Below are 24499 nucleotides of genomic sequence, written 5' to 3' on the forward strand. Positions count from 1 at the left end.
AGTTTGTTTACCTTCATTCATATCTAGGAATATCATATTTAACCAACGGAGCAACTACCATTGCTTGATCCTTAATTGATTTTATGACATGAAGATCTAAAATACCTTAAGCGTTTCTTCAACCAGGCGGATTTTACCTGGAATTTCCTATTGAGATACTATTAGGGGGGTGTGACACCCCCCACACCCCCCGGTCACGACGCCCCTGGAAATGAGTGTCGTGGAGGCAGTATGGGGCCTTTCTTCACTTGTTTTTCTCAAAAATCTGATATTAGCTAAAATTATAAAAACTTAAAAGAAAGAACAATCCAAAGAGCCTTCATGAAAAGTTTAATGGGCCTACCGGAAAAATACCCGAGTCCCGGTGGGCCACCACGCCCCTGTGTCCCACCCCTCAAGTTGCCCATTATAAGAAATTGAATGCCAATTTTATTATCAGTGAGATAAAGAAAACTAGAAGATAAATAGATTAAAATGTTGGTGTCATATGATAAAAATTGGCTTTTGCCGAATCTAAACAAAATGCACGGAATGATACAAAAATATTTGGGGGAGGGGGTGTCGCTCACTCCCCTCAACAACCCCGGTCAGTTCGTCCATGCTTAATAATGAAGTTAGTTTTCTTGTAAACCCTTGGAAAAGAGGGAGACTATCAAGATTATGAAATATAAACTAAGAAGTTAAAGTACAATTGATGTGCTAAAAGATTAAAAAATTCGCTACCATGCTAAACTCTAAGTAAAATTCTAAGTAAATAAAACTCATAGCTCGAAACAGCTCCCCCCTCCAAAGACTTTTTTTGAGATCAGTGATCCCCTTAAGCGTGCAGACTCGGAAATTTAAAAGAGGAGAGAAAATAGAGTCTGCACAACAGAGCCGCTTTTATTGTTCGCTGACATCAACATTTTATTCTAGGCACTAGAACAACGACAGAGTCTGCACGGAGGCTACAAAGTCCCCTGTTGGCAGAGATATGAGAACGAGGACGTTAACTTACTTTCAGCGTGCACTCGAGGTTTTTTGAAATTTCATTTTAGTGATTTCTTGCCCTCACCACTTCAAGAGCAACCTCAGCTGGAAAAGTCCACGATATGACATTTTGATTGTACATGTGAATGTTATGGGTGCTGAATCAAGTATTTTGAGATCATATGTACTTGGAATACCATATGAAATCAGCCTAAACCAAGCTGGAAGTGCCCCTGACTCAGATGAGTCGAAGTTGCCCGCTGGTCGTAGTGGGGAAGGAAACAAGCATGACCTAAGTTTCATGGTTTACCCAGGAAGACACAAGGAAGACGGTTCAGGAATTAGTGTATTTGTCTATCAGAGGTCAAGAAATGCTACGAACTGCCTTGGATCAGCTTGTGCAGAGGTAAAATTATAGTAGCCTACTATACTATGTAGAAAACATTTTAAAAGTGAAGGGGCAGCATAAGCAAACTCTGCTCTACGAGTTGCTAATTTACACTATTTCTGTTTCTGAAAAACGATTGGGCGAGTCTATGATCGATTTCCCTGTTAAATTGATCGGTCTTGAGTCTGACTTTAAAACCGTATAAATCCAGATATTTTTTGTACGTGTTGTGTCATGTACATTTTCCAGAAGAGTCTAGACTCTTTTTTGATGTTGGGGGTACAAAAGACATAATTTTCTAGCTTCTGTCTCATCTACTTCTTCTGCTTCTAATTCTACATTACTAATTCGACTTCAATACTAAATGCTTACGATGATATAAAATGAATAAATAAGTAGTTAGATAATTAAATAAAAGTAAACAAGAAGATAAGAATAATGAATTGACGAAAATTTTTAATAAGTCTGGCAACAGAGCAGAAACATAGTAACAAAAAGTATCATTTTTTTGTGGTGTTAGTGAATATGTCGGGTGTGGTGTGCTTCTGTCCTAAATATCAAAAACTCAGTTTTGTTGTCGTTCTTTATCAATTTTTGCATAAAGTGACATGGCTCTTTCTCTGTTGGCCTAGCTGTTTTTCGTGACAGTTTGCTATCAGTGAGGCTAAGAAGACATATTTCAGTCTTCATGAGAACTAAGTCTGTACCATGGTGAAAGATCTGTTTGCCTATCTACAATAATGTTCCCAATATGCTAGGTAAACAAGCTTTGCATGTGTGTCAAAAGTATAAAAAACTGATATAAAACATAAAAGCTTACAAAAATCGAATATAGATTTGACTGTCCTAGCACAATAGCAAATAACCTGTGACTGTGCACACATGATATTGAGTAATAAACACAACCCTTATTTAGCTCTTTCCTCAGGGTGAGGCTGACTACCTCATCTTTTTGGGCCATCTGATCCCTAAAGAAGGACACTTCAAGCAGGAATGCCATATATTATGCAAAACTAACAATGTACATTAAACAACCAGTATATATATATTAAAATGAAATTTATTTTGGGCATTTGCGATGCTATTTGTTCTGAGTTTATTTATCCTCACAGAAATAACTGCTGCTTTTGATAGTTTTTGAGTAATTTTCACGAAACAAGCTAGGTTGTCACAGTCCTGTTAATATGAAATTTTTCCATCTGCTGGTAATCAAACTTTTTACTTGGGATGGTGTGCAATCCATGAAATAGAGATGTTAGAATTTTTTTTAAGACCTCATAGCCTTTCAAATGTAATATATGTATTAGAAGGTGTGTTTCACTCTTTGATAAAGTGTATGAGGTTTTCATAAAACTAAAATATAAAAATATAAAATATAAAAAACTGAACTGAACTAAACTATGTTCAAATATATAAAAAACTTTAAAATGTTTGCTAGATTTTTGTCTGAAAATCTCAGTTTTTAGCCCCTCCTATGAAAATTTTTATCCACACCAATGCCTATCAGGCATTCAATTGGGAAACTAGTTATAATTTGCCTGTTTGATTATGAGCAAACAGCAGCTTCTGTTGACAATTTTAGTTGACTATATTATGATATATTGATACTAGTTACACCTAGATGGAAGTTTTCCAGCTATTACTTTAAATAATGTCATGTTTGAAAAGTATATAAGCACACCTAGTTCTAATGAAATCAATAATTAAAAGCCATCAGAACAGAAAAAGCTTTTTACTGATCTTTCATTAAAGAGCTTTGCTCAATTGCTGCATCAAAAAGTCGAATAACATGGCTGGAAATAGCAGACTAAAAGACATTATGAAATATGCAGAGAGGAATGTTTTTTTATCCATAAGTTTAGGGATTTATTCTTTCTGCATTTTAATGTAGACATAATGTCTTACCAAGTTTTAAAGTAATCTGTCTTGAAAATTTATTTCAGATCCTTAGGGTTATACGCCACCCATATATATTGAAGTTCATTGGTGTCAGTGTGAGTGACAAACACATAAAGCTTCTAACTGAAGAAATTACGCCACTTGGACATTGTGTCCATAACCTGGAGTCATTTGAGGTCGTTGCTGGCCTTCATAATATTCTAGAGGCTGTTCAGTTTCTCCATGAGAAGGTTTGAATTATTTGTTATTTTTATACCAACCTATTTATTTCATTAATCTACCACTAAAGGTTAAGCCCCGGCCAAATGACTCAATTTTTCACCCGATTTTTTCCTCAACAAGAAATCGATTGAAAAATCAAGTCATTTGTCGAGCGAGTCAAATAGCGTCGAGTGATGTCGAGTGAAGTTTGATCTTTATCAGAAAAGTCAAATGAAAAGGGTATCGTCGAATGAAAATTGAATCGTTTGGCCACCTTGTCAAGTGAGTCGAGTGAGCGTGTGCGCAGTTATCATCTCTTATGCTTAGTTATTTTTAAAAGTGTTGATATATTGGAGAGCTGGACAGCCAAAAGGGTGCAAGGAAGCATACTAACCTGGGCCTCCTGGCAACCTGTAGCTCCCCTCCAGCATTTGAGGAGAGCCTGGAAGGAAACAAGAGCCATGGCACTCCTCAAATGGCCAGGCCTGATTGTTCGAGCAAAACCTATACAGATTCCTTGCTTTGAAACATGTTGATTGAAAAGGGTTTTTGATTACACAAAGATTCAATATCTACAATGTTCTTTGTGTTTTGCCCAAGCCTCACATTTGGGAGAGGGGGAAGCAATAAAAAGGACAATAAAACAATAGAACTAATAAGGTAGAACAACAGATCTCATGCATCTAGGAAATATATATTTTATAAGTATGATTTAGCATACCTTTGTTGCCTGTGGTCACACTAGAAATGAAGACACTAAAAGATCCAAATTACAGTTCTGTCGCATAATGTCTCAGCTTATTATCCTTCTGTGGGTAGAGTTCCCTGCAAGAGGCTTGCCAGAGGCAACATGACCCTTCTGTTAAAGCCGGAAAATATGACTGTTGTTTCTTACAACTGGAGTCAAGTGCCTTCAGTGATATTTGTAATATAATTGTATTCTGCAGTATAAGGGAATGGATCTTATGATTTTAGCAAATCTTCAAAGCTCTGTTGATATTTTCTACTTTCACTGAATTACCTTCTATTTACTGTATTATTTTTTATTGTGGAATTGCATATTTGAATTTCCTTGTCCCTGGAATGAAACAAGTAGAATGATGCATGCTCACATTTATTGTCTTCTGAGTATTGTAAATTGTAGTAATGTGCTCCTTAGAAATTTACATCATAGCTCTTACCTCCAGAAAAGGTCTGAATAGACATGAAAAAACGATTTTTAACATGGAGTAGAGTTTTTCAATTTTCCTTGATTTTTAGGTTTCTGATATTGTCTTTCATTTAATTTTAGGGTGGTCTTGTACATAAAAATCTAAATTGGTCCTCTGTTTTTGTCAGCAAACTGGATGGCATATGGAAATTAGGTGGTATGGAAAAGGTAAAATGTTATTGAAGTTTGAAAAGAGTGGATCAAGCTATGAAAGTTCTCATCTCTGTCCTGGCCTGTGATTTATTTCAAAGTGGTTAATTCATGTGTCCCCTAAAGCTGTATGATTCATTTTCCGTTCCTTATGAAATCACTGTAATTTGGTATCTTTACAAAACTAAATGATTTTGCAAAATAAGGGGTTCTTATATAGTGCTCTTTAAAGTTACTGTTGTTTTGTCTATATGTTTGGAAGTTCTTGTAAAAACTTTTGCTGTTTAAATTTGTCAGTGCTGGCCTGATGGCAGTTAACTTGTTGTAAGATGTTTGCAGGACCATAATCTCTTTGCCCATGAAGAAAATCTTGTTAGGCAGGATTGGCTAAGGCTTAGCACACATCCCATTTAATGATTTGATTTAAGATGTTGTAACACTGAAAATTCTATCACTTTAGGTAAACATTCTTTCATAACTCTATCATAATTAATATTAAGACAGCAGGTAAACCTAAAGGTTCATTCTAAATTGTGAAAAAAATATACATTATAAATATATAACTGTGAATTCAGAAATTATCACAGATAAGATACATTGATCTATGTTTCAAGTTTTATAACGATGAAAGTCATCTCTTTGTTTGTAGGTGGAAAAATATTCTTTACGAGGAGCACAAGGAGATGTTGTTGGTTTTGCAAAATTAGCACTTTCTATTTTGGATTGCCAGGATTTTGTCTGTATGAAATATTTAGTTTAAATCTTTCATTTCAACGAAACAGTTTGTTTTATGCTCTAATGTTTGAGCCTAGGCAAGAAAGTTTAATATCTCAAATAAGATATGCTTTTAATTTGGTGAGTTGTGTCTTAAATTGCTGTAGTACTAAGAAAATGGTTTTTCAACCATGTCATGCTTATTTGCTAGTGCAATGACAAGAGTAAGGGTGCAGCCAAATGAACCTTTCATTTGCAATTTGATTTTTTCTGCAATTTTTTAATATAATACACTGATTCTAACAGAAAGCTTAGGTTAAAAAAGGTCAAATTTGCTCCGATTCTGTTGTCCGTTTCAGTAAATGGGCAGTATTTTGTTTAAAGTGTTGTTGCAAAATGTAATTCAAATTTTTAGATAATGTACATTTTTTAATTTTGGGCCAAGCTGAGAAAATCTTCCAAAACATTTACATCTGCTAAACCAGTTTGTATCACAAATTGAATTAGAAACTGTTCACAATAAACCACCATCCACAATTTTTTACAGCAAATGAGGAGAGAGTCTTCATAAGAAAATTGGAAAATGAATTTTGTTCTGAGGACAAGGTATGGTAAATTTTTTAAGTATTGATAAATTTTAGTTGAAAATAGTTTTCCTTGCAACCAACTTTGTCTGTTTAGTTATGAAATTCAGATGAAAATTATAAGTGTATTTAACAAATTAAGATTGTCCAAATAGCCATTTTAAAATATTTTATTGTACTTTTTAAGCCAATTGTCTCCCTTTTGCAACCTTTTCAACTTTGTTCATGAAAATGCTAACTTTCCTGCTGTTAGCGAAGAATATTATTCTAATTGGTCCTGCAACCAAATAATTCTAATTGGTCCTGCAAGCATGATGAAAAAGCTCTTTGCTTTATTTCACCCACAGCTGGTACCTGAAATTTTCAACTCTGTATAGTTTTATCTATGACCATGACAAAAAACCAAAACCAGATTTTGGGATAGTTGGAGGGTCATGGTAGCCAACCTTCTGATAGAAGATGGTACCTGATGATGATGATGATAGTTATAAGGAAGATATGATATATATATGTATAATAAGGGATATTAGACATGTTAAACGTTAAACATGTGGATTGCATTCTTGTTGATATATCTGAACCAGGCCTGTCTTTAAAAACCTCTCTTCATCTTTTTTTACAATTCATGAATGTTATATTGCTTCAATATTATCCAAATGTTATGCATGCAAATGTTTTTGTTATGCAAAAGCAACATCTGTGTTTCTTTTTAGGTCAATGCTGAATCATTGAAATTGTTATTAGCTGAGTCGGTTTTTAGGTAACTTCTTCCTGAGAAATTTTTGAATCTGTGTATTTTATTTAGTTCCATATCAGAAGAAATATTGCTGGAACAAATTTTATTTTGAGCGGGGGGGGGGGGGGGGGGGTGGATGTATGCCTTAAAGGGAAGGGGTAAGAAAACTCTCAATTTTCGGATGAATGCATAGATCGGAGAAAATTTCTACCAATTGCCTGGTGGTTTAGCTGCTAGCTAACGATTTTGCCAACCAACTTTCAAAAACTGTAGGGAGACTGGCATTTCTTAAACAACCGTAATATACCCCATTATCAACAGAATTTATTTGTCAACACAAATGTTATGCAGACCATATTGCTGGTTGAGGAACTTGGGAAGTTCCATATTCATGTGGTACTTGAAAAGTTCTCATTAAAGATGCAAATGAAAGTAAAACCTATCCGATGAAAATTGTAAGTAATCAAAAATAGAAATCATTTAACACAATCAAAGATGGTAATGGTGTAATTTTTGGCACATTTTGCTTATAAGATATATAAGATCAGATGCATACTCGTATCCTAAATCCCAGGCATATATCATATTATAAAAGACATGCAAGACTCGTTTGAAAGGTGTCTAAATATGGATAATATTTCCTGTCAACTTTTGTAGAATGACCTGACTTGATGTGTTTGTTTGCTGATTTGTTTTGTTATTCATATGTGAAAAATCTGTCAAACATGGCGCGAAATATTCATCCACTCTCTCATATATTGATCTCAGGCCCGTCGCTATAGAGGGCGTCTGGGGTATGACACCAGTGGCGGATTTAAAGGGGGGAACTAGGGGCAGTTGCCCCTTCCTCAACGAGTTGAAGAAAGTCTGGCGCCCCTTTTTGGAAATTGTGTGCCCCTTTTGAAGAATGGAAATCAAGTGAAAAAGTTTTTAAGACCGATAGGCTGATTTGCTTCAAGGGTTACCTCAAAGTTATGTTGTTTATTCCAAAAATGGATCTGAAATTGTTGTATACAGCGTACGCTAGGAAATATATAGCGTAGAGTAGCGTAGAGTTTTCGATCTATGTTCTGACGTTTTAAATTCTGAAGAGTGTCAGACGAAAAGCTTTAGTTTACTAAATGTTTGCTTTTTTCAAAGCCATTTACAAGTTTTGTACCACCAAAAGATTGTTTGAATATCCAGTAAGTTAAAAAACCACTTCCAGTACTTGATACCTGGAAAACTCTTAACCTGTAAGAATTCTGAACTTTGTTATATTTTTTATTACTAATGTCACTGTTTTTTATCAAATGACCTCTTTTGATGCCATGCATTCTTGACTTGAGTCACACGTAGTCAATAATCTTCTGTTTTAGGAACAGTTACTTAGAAATAACGAATTTTCTGAATTCTGTTACCATGAAAACAGACATGGAGAAGAAAGATTTTTTCAGGTGAATAATTTGCGCTCTTTTGATAGATTTAATCTTTCTTATTATAATGATTAATGTATTTCAGCTTATAGACATGTATCTATGGGTGTGAAAACTACATATCTTGACTCAGTACATATTTCAAGATATTTGTGTTGAAAAATTCTCCTGCTGAGAGGTTTCATTATTGAGTCTGTCATTAACAACCCAATTTTAATGGTACGTTAGACATAAAGTTTCTTCAAAAATAAGACCTAAAAATGATTCTTCTGGCACCCTTCTGATCAGGCAGTACCTTTGATCCGATAGATACGAGGCAAAAATCGCAGTATAATACCATGTGATCATATGATGCGAATCTTATTCTCAGCAACGAGTCATGTATTGGCAGAACAACAAAACTTGGCAGACCAACTAAATGGATTATAAACTTTCTTTGTATGGCAAAACCTAGCTCTGATTACAAAAAAGTAGTTTCAACCTTAGTTGTATTGTTATTTCTATGTCTAAAGGACCCAGGGAAATGAAAAGCAACTGATGCAACTTTGGAAGTGATTTTTGTAAAATGTTTTACGCAACTGAATTATGTCATATTTAACAAGCCTGAGAATGCTAGGAGAATGTGTACAAGGTGCTGGGTCTGCATTTACTCTGAGGAATTTTTGCTACTAGTGTCAGGCTTGCAAACGCTCCTGTTCGTAGTTTATTGACTTTGCGATTCATTTTGCAAAAGACATAAAAAAGATCCATCTTACATCCAACTTTAAATATGTTACTCATTCGATAGTGTGTTGATGCTCGACTCAACATATTCTTATTGAAGTGACGTATTACTGACCTGTGTGCTGTTTGGTTACTACAAAGAAAGTTTTGGACGTGGCCTGAAATATATCTTTTTAAATTTGTAAAATTTACAATTCAGGACCATTTTGCCTTTTAATTTCCATTCTAATTTCTGTATTTTATAAGATGTTTATCCAAAACTCTTTCAGTCTGAAATCCTTGCATTTACGCCCGATTTTTGTTTTGGCACTAGAGCAACTCGTACAGAAAATAGTTGCTCGGCCACATGGTGTTTCAAAATGAGGTTCGCTTTGGGAAAATCCTTTCTTTCGCGGAATGTGTCGGGGAATTTCTTCTAAAAATCATTATGATTATAGTTTTTTATTTGAAGAAGTGGCATTTTTTTAGAGATGGGAAATACTCTGGTAGATATTATTTTTTTTTATTTGAAGAAGTGGCCTTTTTTTTAGAGATGGGAAATATTCTGCTAGATACAATGCAACAAATATCTGTTTATGTTTTAGCTGCTGTAAAAATCTGAAGCTAAAACGCATTGGTAAAAATTGCTTGTTTCTATAAAAGCAATAAAATGGCAAACTAAATATTTTCTTCTGAAACGTCAGATTACAGAATATCGGTAAGAGCGAAAAGTTTAGTGGCAGTTCGGACTTGTATCAAAGTTCGACTAGTCCTACCCCTTGAATTTTTATCCATCGCACGGTTTAAAATTATATTCTAGTATTGCTGCCAATCCATACATATAAATCCATACAATTTTACAAGAACGTAATTCCAGTGGACATGGACAATGATTGGGGCTGGGTTTGGTGTATAAAGTAAAATCTTGGCTTTTTTGTTACTACTGACTACCAAAATATGATTTTACCGAATAGAAGCAAAATTTAAAGGAGGACACGGAATCATTTAGGGGGAGTCACCCCCCCCTACACCACCCTCCGCTAAATCTGGAGGTGGCAATGAGCTCCCTTTGAATTTTAGTCAAAACTCTCCACTATGCTCTTTTGGATTTCCTCGTGTGGAAAATTCTTTTGAGTTGCTGTTTTTAAAAAAAGTGGCTTTATAGCGATGGTTAGCTTGTCTGGGTGTTTCAAAATTAAAAAAATAGATCTTTATTGTATTGTCTTGGATATAAGCCACCCTTGAGTAGAAGCTGTATACTTATTTAAGTTATACGATGGTAACAAAAGCTATAAAGAAATTACCTCTTTCAAATTCTCCATTGCTATTTCCCAAGGGAAAGCCCCAGTGCTTAATTCCGCGCAGCTTCTCATCCCTGCTTGTCATCGCCGGCCAACGGAGTTGCTGAATGTTTGAAATCTACATACATGTTGTTGTGAAATTCTCTTTTGAAACATCGAGTCGTTATCTGTTTATTTTAATTTGATATCGATCGGGACTAGTATTTTGCCTCCTTCATTTGTTTCTACGTCTATATAGATTGTAGTTACCAGCATGGTGTGTAGAACACTGCTGACAAAATGCTGACATGAATTCCACTGTTCTTTAGTTTGATTGGTTAAGACCAGGCTTTTTTTATGTTGATTGGTTTAGACAGAGTAACGCCCCCCTCCCTCACAAAGTATGCTTCTTTTACGGACACACTTTATTGAAATAGGGTTCCACGATTGCGCTATATATAAAACATGATTTTTATCTGTTGCAGTGGGCTTGCCGATAAATTGCGGAATTTAAACCCAGAGACAGTGGCAAAGAAACTTTTGCCGAAATTAATGTCGAAAATGATGCTAGCAGAGCCTAACGCAGAGAAACTTTTTATCCCACATCTTCTGACATTCAAAGCAAAAGGTTGGCTAAATATTTTTATATATATTTAAATGTTTACCTGTTTTTTTAATAAACACAGTTAACCTACCTTTGGCTAAGTGAAGATACAAATTTTATCTGATCTTCTTTATGCGTTCTACTTCTAAGCATTCTATTGGATGGTCTTTTTCCAACATCTTTAGATGAACGCGATATAGTGAAAAACTTGTATGCGTCTATTGATAAGTTTAAAAGTTGGCCAATTGACGCATTCATAAAGCCATATCCGCTATATCTATTTTAAATAACCTTGTCATTAATTTTCTACAATCAGAGAAATAGAGTGAATTGAAAAGAACTAAAGCAAGTTTTTTCAACATTCTTGAAATCAATTACATTTAATTTTTAAAACTATTTCCTGGTAGATATTAGCCTGTTTCCAACTGTTGTTTGAATTCAAGTCTCTAACCAATCAGCTCTTGGGTCTATTATATCACTTTGTAAGTTCGAATTGATTCACTTCTACCTTGACTCTCCCACTCACCCTGGAAACAATTCACTTTGTAAGTTCGAATTGATTCACTTCTACCTTGACTCTCCCACTCACCCTGGAAATACTTCACTTTGTAAGTTCGAATTGATTCACTTCTACCTTGACTCTTCCACTCACCCTGGAAACACTTCTTCACTTTGTAAGTTCGAATTGATTCATATCTACCTTGACACTCCCACTCACCCTGGAAACACTTCACTTTGTAAGTTCGAATTGATTCACTTCTACCTTGACTCTCCCACTCACCCTGGAAATACTTCACTTTGTAAGTTCGATTTGATTCACTTCTACCTTGACTCTCCCACTCACCCTGGAAATACTTCACTTTGTAAGTTCGAATTGATTCACTTCTACCTTGACTCTCCCATTCACCCTGGAAACACTTCACTTTGTAAGTTCGATTTGATTTACTTCTACCTTGACTCTCCCACTCACCCTGGAAATACTTCACTTTGTAAGTTCGATTTGATTCACTTCTACCTTGACTCTCCCACTCACCCTGGAAATACTTCACTTTGTAAGTTCGAATTGATTCACTTCTACCTTGACTCTCCCACTCACCCTGGAAATACTTCACTTTGTAAGTTCGATTTGATTCACTTCTACCTTGACTCTCCCACTCACCCTGGAAATACTTCACTTTGTGAGTTCGAATTGATTCACTTCTACCTTGACTCTCCCACTCACCCTGGAAACACTTCACTTTGTAAGTTCGATTTGATTCACTTCTACCTTGACTCTCCCACTCACCCTGGAAATACTTCACTTTGTAAGTTCGATTTGACTCACTTCTACCTTGACTCTCCCACTCACCCTGGAAATACTTCACTTTGTAAGTTCGATTTGATTCACTTCTACCTTGACTCTCCCACTCACCCTGGAAATACTTCACTTTGTTAGTTCGAATTGATTCACTTCTACCTTGACTCTCCCATTCACCCTGGAAACACTTCACTTTATAAGTTCGAATTGATTCACTTCTACCTTGACTCTCCCATTCACCCTGGAAACACTTCACTTTGTAAGTTCGAATTGATTCACTTCTACCTAGACTCTCCCACTCACCCTGGAAACACTTCACTTTGTAAGTTCGATTTGATTCACTTCTACCTTGACTCTCCCAATCACCTGGAAACACTTCACTTTGTAAGTTCGATTTGATTCACTTCTACCTTGACTCTCCCATTCACCCTGGAAACACTTCACTTTGTAAGTTCGAATTGATTCACTTCTACCTTGACTCTCCCACTTACTCTGGAAATACTTCACTTTGTAAGTTCGAATTGATTCACTTCTACCTTGACTCTCCCACTCACCCTGGAAACACTTCACTTTGTAAGTTCGAATTGATTCACTTCTACCTTGACTCTCCCAATCACCCTGGAAACACCTCATTTTGTAAGTTTGAATTGATTCACTTCTACCTTGACTCTCCCATTCACCCTGGAAACACTTCACTTTGTAAGTTCGAATTGATTCACTTCTACCTTGACTCTCCCACTTACTCTGGAAATACTTCACTTTGTAAGTTCGAATTGATTCACTTCTACCTTGACTCTCCCAATCACCCTGGAAACACCTCATTTTGTAAGTTCGAATTGATTCACTTCTACCTTGACTCTCCTATTCACCCTGGAAACACTTCACTTTGTAAGTTCGAATTGATTCACTTCTACCTTGACTCTCCCATTCACCCTGGAAACACTTCACTTTATAAGTTCGAATTGATTCACTTCTACCTTGACTCTCCCATTCACCCTGGAAACACTTCACTTTGTAAGTTCGAATTGATTCACTTCTACCTTGACTCTCCCACTTACTCTGGAAACACTTCACTTTGTAAGTTCGAATTGATTCACTTCTACCTTGACTCTTCCATTCACCCTGGAAACACTTCACTTTGTAAGTTCGAATTGATTCACTTCTACCTTGACTCTCCCAATCACCCTGGAAACACCTCATTTTGTAAGTTCGATTTGATTCACTTCTACCTTGACTCTCCCATTCACCCTGGAAACACTTCACTTTGTAAGTTCGAATTGATTCACTTCTACCTTGACTCTCCCACTCACCCTGGAAATACTTCACTTTGTGAGTTCGAATTGATTCACTTCTACCTTGACTCTCCCACTCACCCTGGAAACACTTCACTTTGTAAGTTCGATTTGATTCACTTCTACCTTGACTCTCCCACTCACCCTGGAAATACTTCACTTTGTAAGTTCGATTTTATTCACTTCTACCTTGACTCTCCCATTCACCCTGGAAACACTTCACTTTGTAAGTTCGAATTGATTCACTTCTACCTTGACTCTCCCACTTACTCTGGAAATACTTCACTTTGTAAGTTCGAATTGATTCACTTCTACCTTGACTCTCCCACTCACCCTGGAAACACTTCACTTTGTAAGTTCGAATTGATTCACTTCTACCTTGACTCTCCCAATCACCCTGGAAACACCTCATTTTGTAAGTTTGAATTGATTCACTTCTACCTTGACTCTCCCATTCACCCTGGAAACACTTCACTTTGTAAGTTCGAATTGATTCACTTCTACCTTGACTCTCCCACTTACTCTGGAAATACTTCACTTTGTAAGTTCGAATTGATTCACTTCTACCTTGACTCTCCCAATCACCCTGGAAACACCTCATTTTGTAAGTTCGATTTGATTCACTTCTACCTTGACTCCCCCATTCACCCTGGAAACACTTCACTTTGTAAGTTCGAATTGATTCACTTCTACCTTGACTCTCCCACTTACTCTGGAAATACTTCACTTTGTAAGTTCGAATTGATTCACTTCTACCTTGACTCTCCCACTCACCCTGGAAACACTTCACTTTGTAAGTTCGAATTGATTCACTTCTACCTTGACTCTCCCACTTACTCTGGAAACACTTCACTTTGTAAGTTCGAATTGATTCACTTCTACCTTGACTCTCCCATTCACCCTGGAAACACTTCACTTTGTAAGTTCGATTTGATTCACTTCTACCTTGACTCTCCCATTCACCCTGGAAACACTTCACTTTGTAAGTTCGAATTGATTCACTTCTACCTTGACTCTCCCACTCACCCTGGAAATACTTCGCTTTGTGAGTTCGAATTGATTCACTTCTACCTTGAATCTCCCACTCACCCTGGAAACACTTCACTTTGTAAGTTCGATTTGATTCACTTCTACCTTGACTCTCCCACTCACCCTGGAAATACTTCACTTTGTAAGTTCGATTTGATTCACTTCTACCTTGACTCTCCCACTCACCCTGGAAATACTTCACTTTGTAAGTTCGATTTGATTCACTTCTACCTTGACTCTCCCACTCACCCTGGAAATACTTCACTTTGTAAGTTCGAATTGATTCACTTCTACCTTGACTCTCCCACTCACCCTGGAAACACTTCACTTTGTAAGTTCGATTTGATTCACTTCTACCTTGACTCTCCCATTCACCCTGGAAACACTTCACTTTGTAAGTTCGAATTGATTCACTTCTACCTTGACTCTCCCACTTACTCTGGAAATACTTCACTTTGTAAGTTCGAATTGATTCACTTCTACCTTGACTCTCCCACTCACCCTGGAAACACTTCACTTTGTAAGTTCGAATTGATTCACTTCTACCTTGACTCTCCCACTTACTCTGGAAATACTTCACTTTGTAAGTTCGAATTGATTCACTTCTACCTTGACTCTCCCATTCACCCTGGAAACATTTCACTTTGTAAGTTCGAATTGATTCACTTCTACCTTGACTCTCCCAATCACCCTGGAAACACCTCATTTTGTAAGTTCGATTTGATTCACTTCTACCTTGACTCTCCCATTCACCCTGGAAACACTTCACTTTGTAAGTTCGAATTGATTCACTTCTACCTTGACTCTCCCACTTACTCTGGAAATACTTCACTTTGTAAGTTCGAATTGATTCACTTCTACCTTGACTCTCCCACTCACCCTGGAAACACTTCACTTTGTAAGTTCGAATTGATTCACTTCTACCTTGACTCTCCCACTCACCCTGGAAACACTTCACTTTGTAAGTTCGAATTGATTCACTTCTACCTTGACTCTCCCACTCACCCTGGAAACACTTCACTTTGTAAGTTCGAATTAATTCACTTCTACCTTGACTCTCCCACTCACCCTGGAAACACTTCACTTTGTAAGTTCGAATTGTGTCACTTGTACCTTGACTCTCCCACTTACTCTGGAAACACTTCACTTTGTAAGTTCGAATTGATTCACTTCTACCTTGACTCTCCCAATCACCCTGGAAACACCTCATTTTGTAAGTTTGAATTGATTCACTTCTACCTTGACTCTCCCAATCACCTGGAAACAATGTTGGTGGACGAGCGAACCCTTATCTATTCAACGATTATGGTGTTTTAAACAAAAGTGAAAGTTGCACCTGTCCTCAGACTGTAATATAATACTTTTATTTGTACGAAAATTTGTTAAACAAGAATTGACAATTTTAATGTAATCTTAGTTATTAATTTGTTTCTAAGAAATTGAAACTGATTTCTTGGGTTTCTTTCTTAACATGATTCAAATCTACCTTCCCTCTGTTTACTTGCAAGCCATTCATGTAAAATTTTAAACGTTAATTTTTGAAATGTTAATTTTACACTCGAAGGTGTTGGGAGTATTGAGGGAAACTTGTTTTTCTTTTTTAGATTCTGCGAACCGTAATTTCGCACCAGTTTTCCCTGAGACTACCTTTAAGTAAGTAAAGTAAAGTTGTATAATTTCAAAGAAACGAACATAACTTAAAATTGTTTGCATGGGACGTCATCTATCTGTTTTTTATTGGTCAACTTCAAAAGGATGTTTTTACTAGTGTTTCACGTTAGGCCTGTTTTCTTCACCAAGTCTCCATGTGAATGTTTATTAAAAGCAAGTTGCGTAACACATGAAAAGGTCATCGATGTCGTAAACAAACCAAAAAACTTGGCCGCTACGATAGCTTTTTGGAAATTTTTTTTACCATGAATGATTAAATAGTAGTTTCAAAATTTTCAACAGCGAAAAGTTTTATTTATTGATGACAAAATAGTGTTTTTTTGTCACTGAATTCGTGGTTTTTTATATTGATAGATCAACTCAGTATTGACTGCTTTGCTTAATAAGTCTGTTAATGTTTCACTACGTTATTATTTTTATTAATAGTTGGTTGGATAAAAAAACTTTTTTAAAACCTGGATAAGAAGTTTATAAGTGAGGTTTATAAGAAGTTTGTAAGTGAAGTTTATAAGAAGTTTATAATTCAAATAATCTGGTTTTTACTGCAGACATTCGATATTTTTATAACATTCGATAGATTGTCAAAGAGTATCGATTCTGACTTTAATAGATCCCCTTAGTGTGCTAGAAAGAGTGCTTAAGATTATTTTTCCCAATCAGGAAGTACTGTATTCCGCTGGTGTTAAAATTGTTTCGTTCGAAGCAAACACATGTGCGACTTGTTCTTCTGAAATACTTGTCATTGTTTGTGGAGGGAGTAGAGAAAGATGATCTTGAGTCAGAGATTCTTCCATTGGTATGTTATGTTCCTTTTTAAATTTATTTTTTGTCACAGATTGTCTACTATAGTGCTTTGAGAGGTAGCTGCCATTCGTCTTAAAACATTTTTATTTTTTAAAATATTAATCTGTGTGTAACTGTGTGTCAACTTTTATATCGTGCTTGTCTTTAATGTAAATCCGCCTTTGTATTTTGCCCCATCTTTCATTCTTTGTCATTGACAAGTAGAAAAATAAAGAGGCAATAACTCGGAAAGGAATTTTTTATCCAGCTGGACAGCCACGGGTCCTTGTGTTTCCAGACCATTTATACATCAGTTTTATGCCTGCTACAAATAATCAAGTTTGTGTGACCAATTCTATTATCGGTTGCTTCTGACGCTAGAAATTCACGAGCAAAAATGTTTGCAAAAGTTAAGCGCTAAATGCACTGAATGGTTTTGCTTGTCTTGCTTTTTTCGCATTTTGCCAGCAGCGAATGAAATCTTTTGCATTTAATGTTTGCGCCAAGGATGCTAGCTCCAGAAATTCGAGTGTTATATGCAAATATTGGCAACTGCCTTGTCTTTAAGGTTTTACTTGGTTTACGGGATGAAAATGATGCAATCGTCACTGCAACATTTCATGGCCTAGCTAATCTTGTTCCCATCCTTGGCGGAGCTGTAGTTGTTGGCGCTGAAAGAGGCAAATTCTTTGTTGATCAGAGTCCAAAGGTAAGTCCCATGTAGTAATTTGTACCAAACATCGTTTCATAAGATATAACATATTTATCAGACATCTTAGGATGAGCGCCAGTATATATTGTTATTCTTGTTGGAAGCAAAGTATCAACTAGTTTTCGTAAATAAGCATTCTTTTTTTAGTTTTCGCTTGAAAGACAAAGCTCAGCAAATGCAGCAAGACGTTCTGAACCAACTGACGATACTACGATCGCAACTGGGGTTTCGATAGCATCTTCTGAAAGACAAGAGATGATGGAAAGGAGACGAGAAGAAAGGCGAAAACAGATGGAGTTACGTAGAGAAGAAAGGGAAAGAAAGAGGAAAGAGGAGGTGGAAGCTAATTCCAAGCAATCTTGTGAAGGTGGGTTTCATTACCTTTGTTTGTTTTTTGTCGATCGCCATCCCGCAGTACAAACAAGACAAATAAATTGAAAAAGGAAGTTTTTTCTCTGAATAAACCCCTGTACTTTGAAAACCTTTGAACAGTAAAGAGAATTTTACCAGGCAAGATGTAGATTTGTTGTGTATGAATGGCACTGATGCTTTGTTGTGCTCTGATGCTGTATGATGTTTAAAGAGGCATCAACGCAAAATTTCGACCCCCGAAAATTGCAAAAAGACTCATATAAAGTGGGACAAATGTTCTACCGACGACTGGTTCTACATGCTTTGTATCACATAAATGTTGCGAGAAACAAGCGAGAGAAACCATTACGACTGAATTTCTGGTAACCTAGTATCTTTACGGTCCGATGGTCATCAACAAAAAATCGATTGATCATGTGAAATCCGAAAATAATTGTGAAAGCTCTCGGTCGATTGGGGATTCTCGGCACAAGGCAAGCTTCTGCCTAAGGGCAATGGCTGCTCACGTCGATTAACTTAAAAAGGTTGATTTAACCACGAAAAAATTAAATCAGTCAAAAATAAAGTTTTGAACCGCTCCCAACCGACCTCTTCTAGGCCTACTAGGTATTAGATGCTAAACTTTCCCGTTACAAAATGAATAGAATGGTATTCAAACCTATGTGTATTCAAACCAATCTGAAAGATACTTCTTTGATGAAATAGGAAAGGTGCTGGATTTTTACAGTAGCAAATATGAAAGTGTCTGTCTGAATAGGTGATTTTAATTGTGAGCCCAAAGATGGTGCTATCAGTGACTTCGTTGATAACTATGATTTATCTAATCTGGTCAAGAGCCCAACCTGTTTTAGGTCTGACAACCCTAGATGCATTGATCTGATCCTGACGAACAAGAAGAGAAGTTTTCAGAATACTGTAACAGTGCATACAGGGCTGTCAGACTCTCATGCCATGATAGTCACAGTACTTAAAGGTGGATATAGGAAAATGGGGCAAAGATCATTACATATAGAAATTACACCAATTTCCGTGCTGAGAACTTTAGGAGGGATCTTTGTGATCAGATTACGTCTGAATTGCAGGGTAACGATGATTATGGCGCTTTCGATGCTGTAGTTCTAAACACACTTAATAGACATGCTCCTCTTAAGAAAAAATTTGCGTGCAAATGATGGCCCTTTCATGACAACGGCCTTACGAAAAGCGATGATGCATCGCAAGAAACTATGCAATAGATACGTCAAGAGTAGAACTGAGGAGAATCTTAAAGCTTTTAAAAAGCAAAAAAAAGTTGTGTGAAACACCTGCACAGGACGAAATCTGATTACTATAGGAACCTCGACCTTGGAGACCTTACAGATGACCGTAAATTTTGGAAGACTGTCAAACCGGTTTTCTCAAATGAAATACAAACAAATTCAGCAGTGACTCTGTTTGAAGATGGAAAAATGATAACTGAGGACTTGAAGATTGCAGAAATTTTTAATCATTATTTCACAAATATAACAGAGAGTCTGGAAAATTCCAAAGACCAGGCACTGCTTTTGCCAACTAATGGGATAAATGATCCAGTGAAAAAGCTATCAAAAAATATGAAAATCATCCCAGCATTAAAAAGATCAAAGACTGCTGCGAACTGAATAAGTTTTAATTCAAACCAGTGACTATTAATGAAGTACTTTTACCGATTCAAAAACTGAATTCAAAAAAGGCATCTCCCCTAAATAGCATTCCAGCTAAGATCCTCAAACAGAATGCAGACATTTTTGCTGTCCTCATCCAGAAGATCTTCAATTCTAATTTATCTGAGTGCTATTTTCCAAACGAACTGAAAGTTGGTGAGGTCTCGTCCCTGTTCAAAAGTCTTGATGCCCTTATTAAGAAAAATTATAGACCTATAACGGTTGTATCGTCTGTTTCCAAAATTTACGAGAGAGTAGTGAAGGGTCAGATAAAACCTCATTCCCTTAGCTTCCTCTCTCCTCTTCTGTGTGGATTTCGGGAGGGATATGAAATTCAACATGCACTTTTACGACTAAAAGAAACCTGCAAAAATACCTTAGATAAAGGTGGAGTCGCTGGAGCACTGCTGATGGATCTTCCAAAGGCTCTTGATTGCTTGAATCACCAGCTTTCGATTGCTAAATTAAGTGCTTATGGTTTCAGTACTAGTGCATTGCGGTTGATTCATAGCTATCTCAACGAGAGGAAGCAAAGGGTAAAGATGAATGGGTCCTTCAGCACATGGAGAGAAACAACGATTGGGATACCACAGGGCTCGGTCTTGAGACCTCTTCTGTTTAACATATACCTCAATGATCTCTTCATGTTTGTGAATGTTGCTCAAATATGTAACTATGCAGGTGATACAACTATCTATGCTTGTGACAACAGTACTGATAGTATCATTGAAACATTAGAGAGTGATGCCCTTAAAATTGCAGTATGGTTTCCGAACAACTGTATGAAATTGAAGGAGGACAAATGCCATCTAATGGTCTTTGGGAATAAAAGTAATGATATTTCTTTTAATACCGGAAGTGTCAGGATAGAAGAGAGCACGGAAGAAAAGCTGCTTGGAGTGATTCTGGACAAAACATTATGCTTTAAAAAGCAATTGAGGTCCATTTGCAAAAAGGCTGGGCAAAAGCTACATGCCCTCTCGAGAATCTTTCACTTTCTTGATACTGAACAACTAAAGAGAATAATGAAGGCATTTACCTTGTCCCAGTTCAACTACTGTCCTCTTGTTTGGATGTTCTGCGATAGAACACCTAATAGTAAAGTTAATCGTATTCACGAACGGGCATTGCGGATAACTTACAAAGATATGAAAGCAGATTTTGACACAATGTTACTCAGAGGCAAAAAATATAATAGGTAGTACGGATAGTTAAGTTGGATAATTTGGAGATCATGAAGCGGAGATGATTCTCGCTGGTATCTAGAGCGTTGCACATGTCGATGAAAGAGAAGCAGGATAGACCAAAGATAATAATAATAATAATGTGTGATAGAATTATACTACTTGCTAACCCTTACTAGTGAGAGCTTGTCCAGAATAGAAAACGTTGATTCCTCTTTCATCCTTTCTGTGCCATGTTCGTTCAAAATTGGTTTGTTTTCAATTCTCAGCGAGCGTGACGACAATCACGCGCTCCTTTAAATCTTCCGATATCGGCCTCCAGACGACCCGCGTTCGCAGGCACTCGTACCCTTGTTCGCTTCAACTTTCTTCCCCTAAATAAGACCTCCTTTCTGTATTCCAAGCAACATTGAGCCATTTTGCGGTAGTATTTGCTGTTCACATAACAAATTAGAACGACGAAAAATGTTTTTTTGGCGATGCAAATTTTTTTGCGTTGATGCCTCTTTAATATTTTGTTATACACGATGAGCTAGAAGCATTAAATGTTAAATAGTCTACACCAGGACTCGTCTAAATCAAAGACCAGGAAAATCACGCTGGAATCCTTTCTTTATTATCCTTATTCAGATGATGGTCAACTGCTATCTGTTGCAAAATGTCCTTTCAGTTCCTGGATGCCGTTTCAGTATCTTGAATCGAAAAATTGTTTATGCACATGAAAAGAAATATATTTGAATATTTTTACTCGATTTTTGACAGTGCTTATTTTCTCATAGCTGATATGAAGATAGAGGGAGCTCCGAAAGAGACAGTAAAAACAAAATCTGTTTCCTTTGAAGCAGATCAAACAAAACGGCACGAAGAATCAGAGCCAGACTGGGAAGGGTTTGAGGCCTTTTCTTCAGGCAGTGCGTCAGACGAGGTATTTAGCTTTTACAGTTGGTAATTTAGGCCTTTAAAAGTAAACTCTTCTTAGGAAACTTTAAAAGAATCTCTATTTTATCAAATGCAACTAATTTGTTTTAATTGCGGATTTCTTATGTTCATACACTAATGATAAAATGTAAAGTGAACAATAATTTGATGTATTTTCAAACCTTTGATTGGTTCCTTTTTTCACTTCTCAATCTCAATTGATTATATGTCTACATTTTCAGTTACTTGTTTTTACATGGTAGAAAAAGTGCAACTGATTATTTTTAATTTTTTGACTATTTCTAAAGTTTGAGTCATTGATTAAAAATAAAAAATTGCACATCGCATTCTGGATTTAGCATTCTCATCCTATTTCAAAGGGAAAATGAAACAATTGTTGAATTTTTGTTTATTCTTCTAGTTACATTGCTGTTTTTTGCTGTTTATTTTTTGCTAAATCAGGCGATTTTCTTAGGAGCGTCGATTCGGAAAGTTGAAGCCCACATTATCTGCCGAAAATCTTCTGATGATGTCGAAAGGTTCATTGGAAATTCCGAATGAAACACCAATAGGGGAGACTCAGAATAGAGTGCCAGAACTGCACCAAATATTCACTAGTAAAGCCTTGGTGCTTGGAACTAAAAAGAAAGGAGGCCTAAAAATTGAGTCTCAATATAACAGATCGGATTCATTAAACTCCAGTGCGTCAAAAGACTCGGATAGTTTTAACCAGACAGATTTGTACAACCACGCTATTCAAATACCACCTAGAGCAAAGACTTTGGAGAGGAAATCACAGCCTCTTAAAAAGGAAGACAAAAAAGAACTAGGTGGAGAATTTGAAATTGCAGTTGTGAAAAATACAGAACCAGATTTTTTCGCAGACATGACACCAGATTTGTCACAATCGAAGACAGTTTTAATTGAAAAGAAAACTCCTGCTGTGAGTGCAAAATTTGAAGCTGCGGATTTTGATGACAAGGTATGTAGACATGTTTAACTGCCAACATAACTTGTAACACCGAGCAATTGGCGTTGTAATGTTATATTTTTCATTTATATTTTCAAATACCGTAAAAGCTCTATTAAGCCCCCTTTCTCTATTAAGCACCCTTCTCTATTAAGCCCCTCCTTATCAAGCAAAAACTTAAAATAAGCCCCCACTCTCTATCAAGGCCCCCCTCTCTAGCCTTTGTTGTCAAACAAGAAAAACATACGCATTTAGTGGGTCTCTTAATGGGTGAGATGATAATAAGATCGAGTGCATTAAATACGGCCCATGTAAAGACTTACTTGTGCGCCTAAAAAGTCAGTCGAAATTTGATTAGCAGATGTCCCGAGTTATCAATTGATCCTGGTGATTCTGATGAAGAGAAGGGCTTTGTAATTGATTAATTAGACTTTCGAAGCTGCTAGCGAATTTTTCTGAGAACATTTGTGTGACATCTTTATAACAAAAAATAGAAAAGGGCATTTTTAAAACATTTTTACTTAAGCCCCCCTCTAGGACTGAAAACATAAATAAGTCCCCCGTGGGCTTAATAGAGCGTTTTTTGGTATTGCTACTTCCAGCCCTCCCAGTCCCTCCCCTTCTTCCCGAAAATTGTTAATAGTCTGGGCACGTCCTAATAGCGTTCGTCATTTAATAGAAAACCAACATTGTTTCTAGGGGGGTAATTCTTTTTGAATGATTATATCCATAAGAAAATCTGATTTTGAAAGTATGGATTGACTACGAATTAAAAGCCCTGTTTTACACCTTTGAATGCTAGGTAGAAACAATTAGCTACAATTGCAAAAATTAGGCTACAGCTGATATGACATGAAGAGTTTAGAGAAGCCCTTTAAAGCTGCGTTGTTGTCAACCTCCTGCTAATCGCTTGCTTGTTTTCAATCTATTCATCCACGTTTGTATGATTCTTATTTTCATCTTCTCAACAGAGCCCTTCAGGATGGGATGATGATGACTGGTGAATGGTGGTCTTGTTCTTTGCGTTAGGGCTACATCCACGAGTTACTCCTCATCTCCTCACGTGCATCTCAAAAGTCTCTTTTAAGTGACAATCAAATCAAAAAGATTATTGTTCAGAATTATGAATACGCATATATTTCATTTAATTATTCCATAAAATCATTCAGAATTCTATTAAAGCTTCCAGATATGACACTCTTACTGTGAATCGTCATATTTCTGTCAAGCGTTCATTTAAGTTTATGTTACTGTTAAAGATTACAGTTGTATGTCTTAAAGACTCTACATGATTATCAGAAACTTTAGTTTCGCGGTTTCTGGAAAACGGTTTTATTAAGTCTACGTAAGCGACATCTTAATTGGCTCAAGTTCTTGGCCATATCTTCATAGTATATTTATGTCAGCCAAACCATACGCAAGGTAACTTGAAGATACAATCGCTGCCAAAAGTCTTTATTTTCAACACTGACGTCAGTTTCCAAGGTCAAAATCAATCATCCCCCTCTCCCCCACGGAACAATGCTGGTTTACTATGAAACGGGTTAGGATTTTAGGAAATATCGACATTGTTTCGGGGGGAAGGGGGTGCGGAAATAGAAGTTTCCGCTAAAATAGAGTAGTTGGAGTGACGTTTTGAGGTGAAAGATTGTTCCAACTAAAAATGAAATATTTATAAGCATATAGGCTTGCTTTCTTGAAAGAATATCGCAAACCCCATGAATTCAATTTTTTTTC

The 24499-nt window shown here is 36.5% G+C and overlaps 1 protein-coding gene across 2 annotated transcripts; it reads left to right on the forward strand.

Annotated features, from left to right (window-relative positions):
* The first annotated feature begins 910 nt into the window (after positions 1-910).
* LOC135693528 (protein-associating with the carboxyl-terminal domain of ezrin) lies at positions 911-23972 on the forward strand. Of its 2 annotated transcripts, XM_065212048.2 has the most exons (15): positions 918-1375; positions 3301-3486; positions 4749-4835; positions 5467-5557; positions 6079-6137; positions 6829-6875; positions 8210-8287; positions 10734-10876; positions 16075-16123; positions 16802-16937; positions 17493-17633; positions 17784-18003; positions 21654-21799; positions 22268-22774; positions 23734-23972. In XM_065212048.2, the coding sequence occupies exons 1-15, from the start codon at positions 1121-1123 to the stop codon at positions 23764-23766; spliced, it is 2178 nt and encodes a 725-aa protein (XP_065068120.2). In that variant the 5' UTR covers positions 918-1120; the 3' UTR covers positions 23767-23972. The 2 variants fall into 2 exon arrangements, with proteins under 2 accessions (XP_065068121.2, XP_065068120.2); XM_065212049.2 differs by lacking the exons at positions 3301-3486; positions 4749-4835 and having other exon boundaries at positions 911-1375.
* The last annotated feature ends 527 nt before the right edge of the window (positions 23973-24499 follow it).

This window comes from Rhopilema esculentum, chromosome 11 (assembly GCF_057945365.1).
Source record: "Rhopilema esculentum isolate cy_ngs chromosome 11, ASM5794536v1, whole genome shotgun sequence".
Lineage (NCBI taxonomy): Eukaryota > Metazoa > Cnidaria > Scyphozoa > Rhizostomeae > Rhizostomatidae > Rhopilema > Rhopilema esculentum.